A 12,878-nucleotide genomic window follows, 5' to 3' on the forward strand; every position below is an offset into this window, starting at 1 on the left:
TCATACTTGATCATCACATAATGTGGCTGTTAATATAAACAATGTTCTCCTGGTCCTGCTTACTTTACTCAGCATCAGGTTTTTATGAAATCTACCTGCTCATCATTTCTTATAAAACAATAATGTTCCATTATGTTCATATACCACAACTTATTCAGCCATTCCCCAATTGATGGGCATCCACTCAATTTCTAATTCTTCACTACCAGAAAAAGAGCTGCTATAAATATTTTTGTATATGTGGGTCCTTTCTCTTTTTTTATGATCTCTTTGGGATATAGACCTAGTAGTGGTATTGCTAGAACAAATGGCATGCAGTTTTATAGGCTTTTGGGCACAGTTCCAAATAGCTCCCCAGAACGGCTGGATCATTTCACTCCACCAACCATGCATTAGTGTTCCAATTTTCCCACATCTTATCCAACATTTATCATTTACCTTTTCTATCGTATTAGCTAATCTGATAGGTATGAGTAACTTAGAGTAGTTGTAATTTGCATTTCTCTAATCAGTAATGACTTAGAGCATATTTTTCATGACTATTAGATAGCTTTAATTTCTTCATCTGAAAACTGCCTGTTCCTATCCTTCAATTCCTTATCAATTAGGGAATGACTTATATTCTTATAAATTTGACCCAGTTCTCTATATATTTGAGAAATGACATCTTAATCAGAAACATTGGCTGTAAAATTATTTCCCAGCTTCCTGCTTTCCTTCTAATCTTGGTTGTATTAGTTTTGTTTGTGCAAAACCTTTTTAAATTAATGTAATCAAAATTATATATTTTGCATTTCATAATGTTCTCTATCTCTTGTTTGTTCATAAATTCCTCCCTTTTCTATAGATCTGACAGATAAACTATTCCTTGCTCTGCTAATTTGCTTATGGTATCATCCCTTATGTCTAAATCATTACACATTTTGACTTTATCTTGGCATAGGATGTGAGATGTTGGTCTATGCCTAGTTTCTGCCATATTATTTTCCAGTTTTCCCAGAAGTGTTTGTCAAATAGTGAGTTCTTCTCCCAGAAGCTGGAGTCCTTGGGTTTATCAAACAGTAGATTACTATGGTCATTGACTACTATGTCTTGTGTATCTAACCTATTCCATGGAACTACCACTCTATTTCTTGCCACTTTATAATATAGTTTTAGATCTGGTATGGCTAGCCTCTTCCCCTTGCAATTTTTTCTCATGAATTCTCTTGATATTCTTGATCTTTTGTTCTTCCAGATAAATTTTGTTATTATTTTTTCTAGCTCTAGGAAATAATTTTTTGGTAGTTTGATTGATATAGCACTGAATAAGTAAATTAACTTAGGTAGAATTGTTATTTGTATTATATTAGGTTGGCCTACCTATCAGTAATTGATATTTTCCGGCTGCTTAGATCTGACTTTATTTGTATGAAAAGTGTTTTGTAATTGTGTTCATATAGTTCCTGGGGTTGTCTTGGCAGGTAGACTCCTAAATATTTTATATTGTCTACTGTTATTTTAAATGGAATTTCTCTCGCAACCTGGGGTGGTTAACCTGAGGTCGGTGTTTAGATTTTAGGGGTTAGGGGTTCATGAACTTGGGTAGGAAAATCTCATCTTAATTTTCCTCAGCCTCTAATTAAAATGTACCATTTCCTTCAATTATTTAAAAACAATATTATAAGAAGAGGTCCATAGGCTTCCTCAGAGTGCCAAAGGAGTCCATGACATGCACACAAAAAAAATTCAGAACCCCTTTCCTAAATGACCTTTATGGTTCTCTCCAGTTCTAATATTCTGTGATTTTGCCTTTCTCCCTAAGCTTTGAAGGTTTTCTAGAAGAAAACCTTCTTCAAATGCCTTAAAATAAGCATTCTCTTGACAAGTAACTATCTGGTGCTTTTATTCAGAAGAGAAATTATTCAACTAGGGTTCATCAAACCAAATCATGTTCATGGGTACAATGCTTGTAAGTACAGCTGGCAGAATTAAGTCAGCCAAGGGAAAAAAGGAAAAGAGAGATTATTAGGAAGAAAAAACAGAGAGAATGGGGGGGGTGGAAATGCCATAAGGAAGGGAGTATGGAATATAAACAAAAGCATCTTGAGAAGTAACGTGGTGTAATGGGACAATCACTGGACATAGGTCTAAGTTAAAAGACACTGGATTGATTCCTGGCTATAATTCATACCAGCTGGGTGATTATGGACAAGCCCCTTAGCTCTTAGTTCTTCATTTTTCTGATCTGTAACATCTTGAAAATGAGAAGTTAGGGAAGAAGAAAAAAGGGGAAAAAAAGAAAGTTACACGATAACTTTATTATATATTTTAAAAGACTAGCACATTGTATATAATAGATTTACAGTTTCATGTACAATCATCTTTTTTTCTATTCTACAATGTTATGGAATTATTTTTTTTCCCTTTAGTTCAGAATGAAATAAATATCTCTTTTAAAAAAGGAAGTATACTTGCAGCTTACTTAACAGGATGACTAAGAGGGACATGCTAGGCTATGCTATGCTATATAAATGTGAACTAATATTTCATTATTGTTTAGTATTGGGAGGCAATATAGTGTAGTGGACAGAGAACTCTTTGAAGCCTTGAAGTCAAGTTAACCTGGGTTCAGATTCCACTTTTGACACATATTGGCTGTGTCATCTTGGACAAATCAATCCACTCCTCAATATTTCAGGCAACCTTGTAGTAATATAGGTTAAAAGTCAATAAGCATTTATTAAGCACTCACTTTGTGTTAGGCACTGTTTTGAGCCTTGGGTGATAAAAAGAAAAGAAAAAACAAAACAAAACAAAAAACCAAGTAATTAATTCAAGGCATTAATATTCTTTTTTAAAAATAAAAGGTTTTTAATTTATATCTTCTATTTCTTACATCATTATACCTATTCTAAGTAACCCTCTCCTTCTCAGAGAGCCATCCCATGTAACAAAGAGTATTTTTAGGGAGGCAAAAAAATCAATGCAACTGACCAATTTCAGAAAAAGTCTGGAAACATGTACAATATGTAATATTGGAGCTTACATTTTAATGGGGAGAAACAACACATAATAGTGGAAGTAGAATGTACGTGCTGAAGGATGGCTGGTCTGGGCCCTGCTTCAAAATGGTGGCTCTGAGAAGGCCTCACTATTGGGAGAAAGGAAACACAGGATCAAAGGAAGAAGGCATCTCTAGAGTGGTAGAGAGTATTTCTTCATTTCAGAATTTTCTATATCAATGAAAATGATTAAAGTTGCAAGTCCAGATCCCTATTCTTCTTGGTCATGGATACCCATACCATATAGCAGTGTCTAAGTGACTCATTTATAAAATGGAGGTAAAAAAAATCTGCCCTACTGACTGCCCTAGAATATGGCAGTGAAAGACTTGTAAACTCGATAAGTTTGAGGTATTAATATTATTAACTTTTGTTAACTGTATAGAACTACCTTATCTGTGATCAGTTAGCTTGTGCTCAGGAAATGAAAACCCAGTTAGAAAGAGCCTAAGAAAAATGTTAAGGTGTCAGATCTTCTTTAGAAATCATTACCTGATTCACTTCAAAGTTAAATATTCTTCAGGAAGCCTTTCCTTGCCTCTCCTCCAGCTGCTTTCCCTTCTAAGATTACCTTCCTTCTACTCTGTATTTAAATTATATGTTTCTAGTTGTATATAGGTTGTCTTACATTAGAATGAAAGTAAGTTCTTGAGGACAGACATCATCTTTGCTTTTTCTTTGTATCCTCAGTGATTAACAAGTGCCAAGTTCTTAATAAATGCTAGTTGATTGATAAATCAGGAAACATAATAATAGCCAAAATTTAGATAGGGGTCTAGGGTTTGCAAAGCCCTTTACATATATTATATCATTTAATCACTTAACATCTCCAGATCTTACTTTTCTTTAAAATGTAAAGGTTACATTGTAATGATTTCTCAGGTACCTTTTTGTACTCAGGTATCAGGTATCTAAAAATTCTATGAGTCTTTAATCCTATGGACAACTTTCCAAGACTGTTAGTTTTAAAGTAAATCTGTATAAGTAAAGATGGTTTCCTTACTTGAAGTTCCCTATATCAATGACATTTTAAGAGCAGTTCAAAAAGAAAGATAGACAGAGACAGAGATAGAGAAAGGGACACATTGACAGTGAGAGAGACAGAAAGATTGATAGTGACAAAGACAGAGAGACAGGCCCAGAGAGAGAGACAAAAACAGGGAAACAAAAAGAGAGAAACACAGAAAAAGGAGAGTCTTCTTCAGTATCATGTGGACTATGGGGAGAATGGGGGTGTGCCAGTTCTGGGTCTTCTACATGTAACTGAAACATTTGCTCCTCTTAGTCTCCTCTATAAATTGATCAATGTGAGGAATTTTGAATGTGCTAACTTCCTCCTCTGACACAGACTGTAACCCTAGACTTATATAAAACCCTAAGAGGTTGTTTAGGAAATAGGCATGTTAAATAACTTGCCTCCTCTAGGTCTTACTGACTCTGCACCCAGTACTCTGTCCTCTTTGCTGGGCTACTTCTCCCTCCATTAAAAGCAAAAATAATGCATGACATCCCTATCTTGCAGAGTTATTGTAAGGATCCATGAGAATACATTTAAGTTTCCACTAAGAATAATGTTATAGGAAAGTCATGTTTCTTAGCATTTTAATGAATAATTTTTCTACTTCATGAGCTATATATCTCTGGATACAGACAGCAAACTTCAAGGCAGGCATATAGTCAGCAAAAGGAAGCAAAATAAACATAGGCAATCCCTTACCTTAAAAATAGGTTATATACAAAAGGTCATTGTAAGTCATTTGTTTGTAAACTGGAACAAAATCCCCCACAAAAACGGTATTGTATATGGTGGTTAGGTTACCAGGATAGTCTATAAACACAACACAGATGTAGCAGAACTATTGTAAAATTAATATACAACCTGCCTAGTGTGTGCAGCAATGATCACATAGGAAAATAATTTCATAGTTCCAGCGTTTGATGGGAAGACTATAAAGTGGTGTGATAAAAAACGCTCTGGATTTATAACCAAAGGACTTGGGTTCAAATCCCACTGCTGCCACCTACTGTATGATCTTAAGAAGGAAGTCACTTAATTTCTCTGAGCCTTGGTTTCTTCCTCTGTAAAATGGGAAGGTTGGACTCAATGACCTCTGAGGTATCTTCTAGTTCTAAATCTATGATCCTGTGAGCTTTCCCTTCCATTGTCCTGGAAAGAAGAGCAGTGACTTTTCTTCTCACTTCCATTTCAAACCTGAGCAGTGAAAGACAAGACTCCAAAAGTCCAAGCTACTGATGACCATTTGTGTGGCTAAGCACAGGGACTCTGGAAGTAGACAGGGACATACCAGTGAGGGGATGGTCTTGAGGGTAAGGAATGATGTCAGGCGAGAGAATAAAGTACAGATTTCAGGTCTCAATGCACATAGAGAATTGAGCTCAGCCACAAAGTATTTAAGTGCAAATTGAACCTATGAAACATGTCATCATTGCTCAGATTGTCTCCTTTAAGATCCAGGACTTGACTAGAAACTTCTCTCACAGGGAGACTTCCTGTGGAAGACAGACATAGCATATGGGCTCCTGACTGCTTCTCAAGAGGCTAGAGAGCCAGAGGCACCCATTACAAAAATAGAAGGGAATACAAAGGAGCACATAACCACCACAGCCAAGCCATTCTAACTTCCCTAGAGCAGGGGTGGGGAACTTGTGCCCTCAAGGCCACATGTGGCCCTCTAGGTCCTCAAATTTGGCTCTTTGAATCCAAACTTCACAGAACAAATCCTTTTAATAAAATGATTTGTTCTATAAAACTTGGACTCAGTCAAAAGGCCACACCCAAGGACCTCGAGAAGGCCACATGTGTCCTAGAGGCTGCAGGTTCCCCACCCCTACCTTAGAGCCTTACCCAGCCATTCACTTCCATATTCTCTCCCTCACAATATAATGAATATCACCATAGACTGGCTGGTTTGATATCCACACATCAGCTCTAGCTGTGGCACATTTTTACCTAAGATGCTTTATTCTCTCTAACCTAGATGTAAGTAGAGACTATGGTGTTATCTCCAGTTATATCTCCATTCTCTTGAACTTATATTCATTGCTGGCTACAAGAGCAAGGATTGTAATGAGCAAGATAACTAGTATGGAGGTTCTATTGGGAATCATTACTACAAAAGGGGAAGTGGAAAAGTGGGGGGGGGATCTCAGTGGTGTCAGTAATGGAGGATGAGGAATGGGGCCATAGTGGATCCTAAGCAGTAGTTTTCAAATGGGCATGAGTTTCATTTTTCACTCATTGAATGTTTTTTCCAGAAAAAAAAGCATTTAATAAATACTTAATGAGTACAAATCACTGTGAAAGACACAGAAGGAGTTAAAAACTTCAGTATAACACAGATCCTGATATCACAGAGCTCAAATTCTAGTAGAGGGATGAGCTGTAAACACAGACAGTTGTGCTATATGCAATAGATTATATATTATTACATCATGAGTTACAGGTTTGCTAAATAGAGATCTAGATGAGGGTTGGGAGGGGGGAGGCATTTGCCAGCCTGGCAGTGACAGTGATAAATATTGGGAGGGGGCATCAGTACTTCCAAAGCGGATCCAAAAGCAGTAAACTAAGTAGAGCCATTGGCAGAAGCCAAGTAGTCCTATGTTGCAGGACTTAGGGAGCTTCAATGGAGTATTGTGGTTAACTTCCATGTCTTCTCCTGTTGCTATTTCCTGTCTTTACTGATGAATAGAGGAGGGGATGTTCATGCTGAGGGGAATCCAGCAATAGTATAGGGGAGGGGTGAGGAGATCCTCTGCTCATACTAGGCAAAGATACTGAAACTTAGGGCTGGAAGAAACGTTAAAAGTCACCTAAATAACCTCCTTAATGTTACAGATGAAGAAAGAAATGTTCAGAAATGACTTGGCCAAGGACACATAAGTAGTAAATAGCAGAGTTACAGAGAAAACTTGATATTTTGATTTTCTTTGATGTAAACCCAAAGTACTTTCCACTATCTGTCATACTGCAGATCAGTCTTCTGTAACGCAGCTCTTAGTAACTAAGAGGTTCTTAAGTGTTGCGTTTGTAAGTTATTTTAAAACATCTTGAGGCCACAAAGATTTTATGGGTATAAACGTGCTTTACAAATTATTTTCCTTAAAATTGTCTAGGGGATTAGAAAAAGAGTAATGAGGTTTCGTAAGAGTAAAATATTTTTAAGATCACTAATTTGCTGGCAGCTTTTGTGCTCCTGTGTTTATGTCCTTGCCTTACATACTTTCATAGAAGCTACAGTAGTGCCAACTATCTAGTAGGTGTTTAATATGCTTCATGAAACACTTCATAGAATCTTTGGGTTGGATCTCAGAAGTCATGAATCTCCTGTAAAACATTATAGACAAATGATTATTCTCTCTCTCTCTTTCCCTGAGGTAATTGGGGTTAAATGGTAAGTGTCAAGCATCTGAGGTCACATTTGAACTCGGGTCCTCCTGACTAGGGCCAGTGCTCTATCCACTGCACCACCTAGCTGCCCTTTTGATCAGTCACTCTCAACCCGAAGACCGTCAATGACAGGAAATGTACAACCACCGTAGGAAGCCGATGACATCGTTCAACAGCTATAATCTTTGGAAAGTTTCACCTTATACTGAGTTTCAATCTCTCTCTGTGCAACTTTCACCCACCATTCCTAGTTCTGTCCTCAGGGGCCACACAGAAAAAATCCTCATCATGCCCCTTAAAACATTCAAAGCCAATAAGCTGCCATTCCGAACCCCTCCCAGAGCAATCCTCAGTCTTCTTCCTTCAACTGAGACTTGTATCACATAATTTCCTAGTCTTCTCGTGATTTTTTTTTTCAACCTCTTCTGGATGTTCCTTGATTTGTCAGTGCCCTTAATAATATGTGATGTCTAGATCTGACCAAACACTGCTAATGCGAGCTGTTAACTGGAGCTGAGTACAGCAGGACTCTCACATTCCACATTCTGGATACTGGAATTGAAACAATAAGTTCTTTTGCAATGCCTCGTCAAGGTATGGAAATGACCCGGGGTTTTCCAAGGTCATGCCAATGGACTGTCACTTTTGCTGGATCCTACCTAAAGGCCTATGGGACCTTTCCATCAGACTTGAAGCTGAAATCTCCCATATGTCTTGTCTCTTCTATTAAAATGAGAGCTCCTTGAGATCAAGTAGCATCTTACTTTTTCTATCTGTATCCCAAGCACTTAGCTTAACAGTTGCACTTAGAAAATACCATATAAATACCTTTCCCGTTCATGCATGCATTCATGAATGGATACATCCTTTCATGCATTCAAGAGTGCATGCATCTATTTTTTCATTCATTTATACACGCGTACATTCATACAAGGACAAAAAGATTTCATGCCCAGGCCTAGAGATTACCCTATGCTTCGTTTATATGACAAGCTTGGCTGCATGGCCTGTGAACCTGCTGGACCACAAGGTGAAATCTTTTGCCCACAGAAACTCTCCAAAGGCCAATTACAAAGTTAGAGAGAGTTTATTCCTGCATTGCTGTAGGCAGTTCTCATATCAACAGAAGCAGAGGTCCCAAAATATTGAGGAAGTTCATACTAATTTTTAGCAGCAATATCACACTGTTGGCTCATATAGAGCTTTCAGCTCCTTAAAACTCACACGTATTTTTAATATGGACTGACATCTAGCCACCCTCCACCTCTATCTTGTATTCGTAGTATCGACCTTTTGAATTTGGATTTGTGTGATTGGCTTTTTGGACCATACCAAATACTTGAAGTTGACTGATTTTTCATGTGTTTACTAAAAAAAAAAAAAGGATCATAGATTTAGAACTGGAAAGGACCTGATCAATCAATTTAGAAGGAAATTAAGCACTTACTATGTAGGTGGCCCTGATCTAAACTCTAAGGAAACAAAGAAAGGCTTAATACTTAATACTACTCTTCCTGGCCCTCAAGAATATTAGAGACCATCTAGTCCACTGTCTCCCCACTCTCATTTTATAAATTAAATTTTACGAATTAGGAAACAAGAGGCCCAAGTAATGGTAGTGGTATAGTGGAGATGGCTCAAACTGGCTCTTGAGGGTTGAGTTAAATTTTCACTGCAAACATTTACATTTTGGAAATTAGCAAAAGCTACAAATTAGGGCTTGATTTATTATTTTGTTGATTGTCTAGACTTAAGAAAGTGAGGGGGGAAATGCTAATAATGCATACTGATCTTAAAGTGTGTTGCATATACTTTTTTTTTCTGTGAAGTCAGTTGTTGAACATTTACCAGCACAACCTGGACCCGGGAAGAGGAAGTGACTTGTCACAGGTCACACAACTAGTAGAGCTGCAGCTCTTCCTGTGTCTATTCCAATGTATTATGATATTTCTGCTGTATCATGCTGCTTCCTAGATGTGATTTAGCGCTGGACAGCTCCTTCTCTCAAGGAGCTCAACGAACACAAAAAGCACAATCAGGTAAGATGAAGTAGGCTCCCATGGCCAGGACATGGGGAGAGATACCCCAGTTCCTTTTTAATATTCACCCATGTCTCTCCCAAGAAGACTAGAGTAACCACAGCTGTTCCATCTGGAGAATTTGGGGAAAACAGAAGCATCCCTCGTCATCTCAGAATTATTGCATTGCTCCTTATGTGTGTTTCTAGCAGGTTGGCTGATGATGCACTTGAATAATCAATGAGACATGAAGGGGGCGAAAAGCAACTAATTCTGTATTTTTCCTAAACACGATATTAGCTTTTCTTCTCAGACATGGCCTGACTACAAAGGACTTGTAGGCTCTGAGAAATGATTCTTGCTCAGCTGAATGAACCTTGAAACTACAAAAGCAGCCACACAGCTGATCCCATAGAAGAGAATGTAGAATGTTAACAATGCTCAGCTTTCCTGATCAGGTTGTATAGTCCAACTGTGGGCTACATAGACCAACTACTGAGTTCAGAATGTCATCAATACAGTTTATGGGTTTTGGACTGGACTGGTGAATTTTTTTTGAAAGGGGAATTCCCACTGAGGAAAGCCTCTCTATCAATGTTCATTGGTGACTTGCCCAAGGTCACGCAGTCAGTATTGTCATAGATGGACCCTGATCCCTGACTCTGGGGCTAATTCTCTATCCAAGATGCCATGCTGTCTCTCAGATAGCTCATAAGTCACTAAACTACATAGTTAAAAATGTGAGGGAAAGATCAATTCAAAATATAATATTAAGGGGAGGAAGGAAGAGAATAAGCATTTAAATAGTACCTAGCATGTACTAGTCAGTGGTTAAGTGCTTTTTATAGATATCTCAATTTGTACTCACAACAATGCTAGGAGGCTTTATTATCCCAATAGAATATAAATAGTGATACGTATGTGTGTGTGTGTGTGTGTGTGTGTGTGTGTGTGTGTGTGTGTGTGTATATATATATAAAATATATACAGAGAGAGAGAGAAATATATAGGGATGTATCCCTATATAACAAATACTATATATTAAAACTATATTTAAGCATAAATATATTTTATAATAATATATAAATATGTAATTCCTATATAATTTATAAGGAGGTGTACATATCCCTATATAACGAATATCACATATTTATTATAAAATGGAACTATTGTTATCCCCATTTTACAGTTGAGGAAACTGTGGCAAATAGAGTTAAGTGACTTGAGGCTGGATTTGAACTCAAGTCTCCTGACTCCAAGCCCAGCAATTTGTTCACTGCACCACCAGCTGTCTCTATAACAATCATCATCATCATCATCATCATCATCATCATCATCATCATCATCCATCATATTTGTAGAGTCCATTATGGTTGATAAATAATTTTTTTAAATTCATCAGCTTTTCCATTTTCAAAACAACACTATGATATGGGCAGAAAATATTTCTCTGTCCCTTACAGATGAGGAAACTGAGACTGAGGCAGGATAAATGATCTGTCCAGAATCAAGGGCTAGCAGGAACTGAGCATACAAAGAAGTGTAAAGCAATCCTTCTCAAAAATCTTACAATTCAGTTGAAGAGACAAGACATAAGTGAGAGATTAAATAATAATATAAAATTTAAATAATACCTCAAGGCAACTGAAGAGATGTCAGAAGGCAGTACATGATTTATAGCCAAGTTAATGACACAGGCAGTAAATACTGTAGGAGTTCAGAAGAGCCCACTACATCCCATGGCTATTCATTCCATGCTTGGATAGCTCTAATTCCTAGGAAGTTTTTACCTTAAATTGAGCTGAAATCTGCTTTGCAACTTTTATCCCCTGCTTATAGCTCTGTTTTCTGGGGCCAGGTAGAACATATCTAATCCGCTTTTCACAGGACTTCATGCCAAACACTTCAAAACACCTGTGGTACACTCCTCTAAGTCTTTTCTTTCCATGTTAAACATTTCCAGTTTTTTCAACCAATTCTTTTTCTCCCCAATACAATAAAAGTTCCCTAAAAGTAGGAACTGTCTCATTTTCATCTTTGTATTATCAGCACATTGCCAAGCAGATAGCAAATACTTAATAAATGTCTGTTGGTTGATTGACAGATTGATTATCTCGAGACCTTTTACCATCCTGGGTGTTCTGGATATGCACAAGCCTGTCAATGGCCCTCTTAAAATGTCCTGACCAGAACTCAACACAATTCTGCAACTGCACAAGACTGCAACAGATGCAGTACTGCTAGAGAAGAATGCAGGGTGAATATCACCTCCCTCCTTCTAAATATACTGCCTCTCTGAATTCAGACTCCAGGTGGTGGAGCACTCAAAGGGAGGCCTCCCTTTAAGTTGACATTGATCAATTACTACTCTTTGGATCCAGTTACTTCCATGGCTTCAATAATTACCACTATCCATCACTCTTAAACCTATTCCCTAGCATTGACTTCTCTCCCTGGCTCCAGTCCCATATTTCCATCTATTTACCAAACATTTCTACTTGGACAGTCCAACTTCACCTCAAAGACGTCAAAAACTGCTATTCATCTTAACTTCTTAAATTGGCTCATTCTCTTAGTTCTTCTGTTTCTATTAGTGGTACTGCCATTCTCCCATCTCTTAGTCTTGAAACTTGAGTTATTCTTTACTGTCTTCTCTTCCTCACCTACCATACCTCATCTACCACCAAAGCTTCCTGATTCTACCATAGAACTGTGCTGGTAACTACCTTCCTTTCTAGTTCCATTGCCACTTCTCTATTTTAGTCCTTTAGCTTCCTGAAAACTCTCTAAATACCCTGTCTCTCCTGCTTGTCTACATTGTACATTTATCTTCCCAAAACACTGCTTTGATCATTGCACACTTCTACTACTCAAAAGTTTTCGGTAATTCTCCACTATGGCCACGAGGTGGAGCAGTGGATGGAGCACCAGGCCTAGAAAGCTCCGCTTCCTGAGTTCAAATGTGGCCTCAGAAACTTACTAGCTGTGTGAACCTGGGCAAGTCTCTTAACCTTGTTTGCCTCAGCTTCCTCATCTGTAAAACGAGACAGAGAAGGAGATGGCAAACCACTCCAGTACCTTTGCCAAGAAAATCCCAAGTGAGGTTATGAAGAGTCAGACATGACTGAATATCAAATTCTCCATTGCCTGTAGAATAACACCCAATCTCTTTAGCCTAGGGACCCTTCAAAAATTGGCCCCAGCATATAGTGTGGCAGAAAAAAAAGACAATATTTGGAGCCTGCAGACCTGAGTTCGAATCTGGGTTTGCTTTTTATGATCTGTGTGAGGATAGATTGATTAGATCATCTCTAAGGTCTGGGCAGCATATCTTGGGAAGGATATTGATAAAAAGGTGGAGTTTAGAGGAAAACAACCAATTTAGTAAAAATATGAAGTTTATTC

The 12,878-nt window shown here is 37.8% G+C and overlaps 1 protein-coding gene across 2 annotated transcripts in view; it reads left to right on the plus strand.

Moving 5' to 3' along the window:
• The window catches only part of COLEC10 (collectin subfamily member 10), a 53,392-nt gene that overhangs the window by 14,965 nt on the left and 25,549 nt on the right, over positions 1-12,878 (plus strand). Inside the window, exon 2 of one of the 2 annotated variants that reach the window (XM_020975543.2) lies at positions 9,285-9,494. The exons of the other annotated variant lie outside the window; for it this stretch is intronic. Coding sequence (XP_020831202.1) covers positions 9,416-9,494 — 79 coding nt within the window. The 5' untranslated portion in view covers positions 9,285-9,415. The remainder of the gene's footprint in view (positions 1-9,284; positions 9,495-12,878) is intronic. 2 annotated transcript variants of the gene reach the window in all.

This window comes from Phascolarctos cinereus, unplaced genomic scaffold (assembly GCF_003287225.1).
Source record: "Phascolarctos cinereus isolate Bilbo 61053 unplaced genomic scaffold, phaCin_HiC Scaffold_4;HRSCAF=312, whole genome shotgun sequence".
Taxonomy (NCBI): domain Eukaryota; kingdom Metazoa; phylum Chordata; class Mammalia; order Diprotodontia; family Phascolarctidae; genus Phascolarctos; species Phascolarctos cinereus.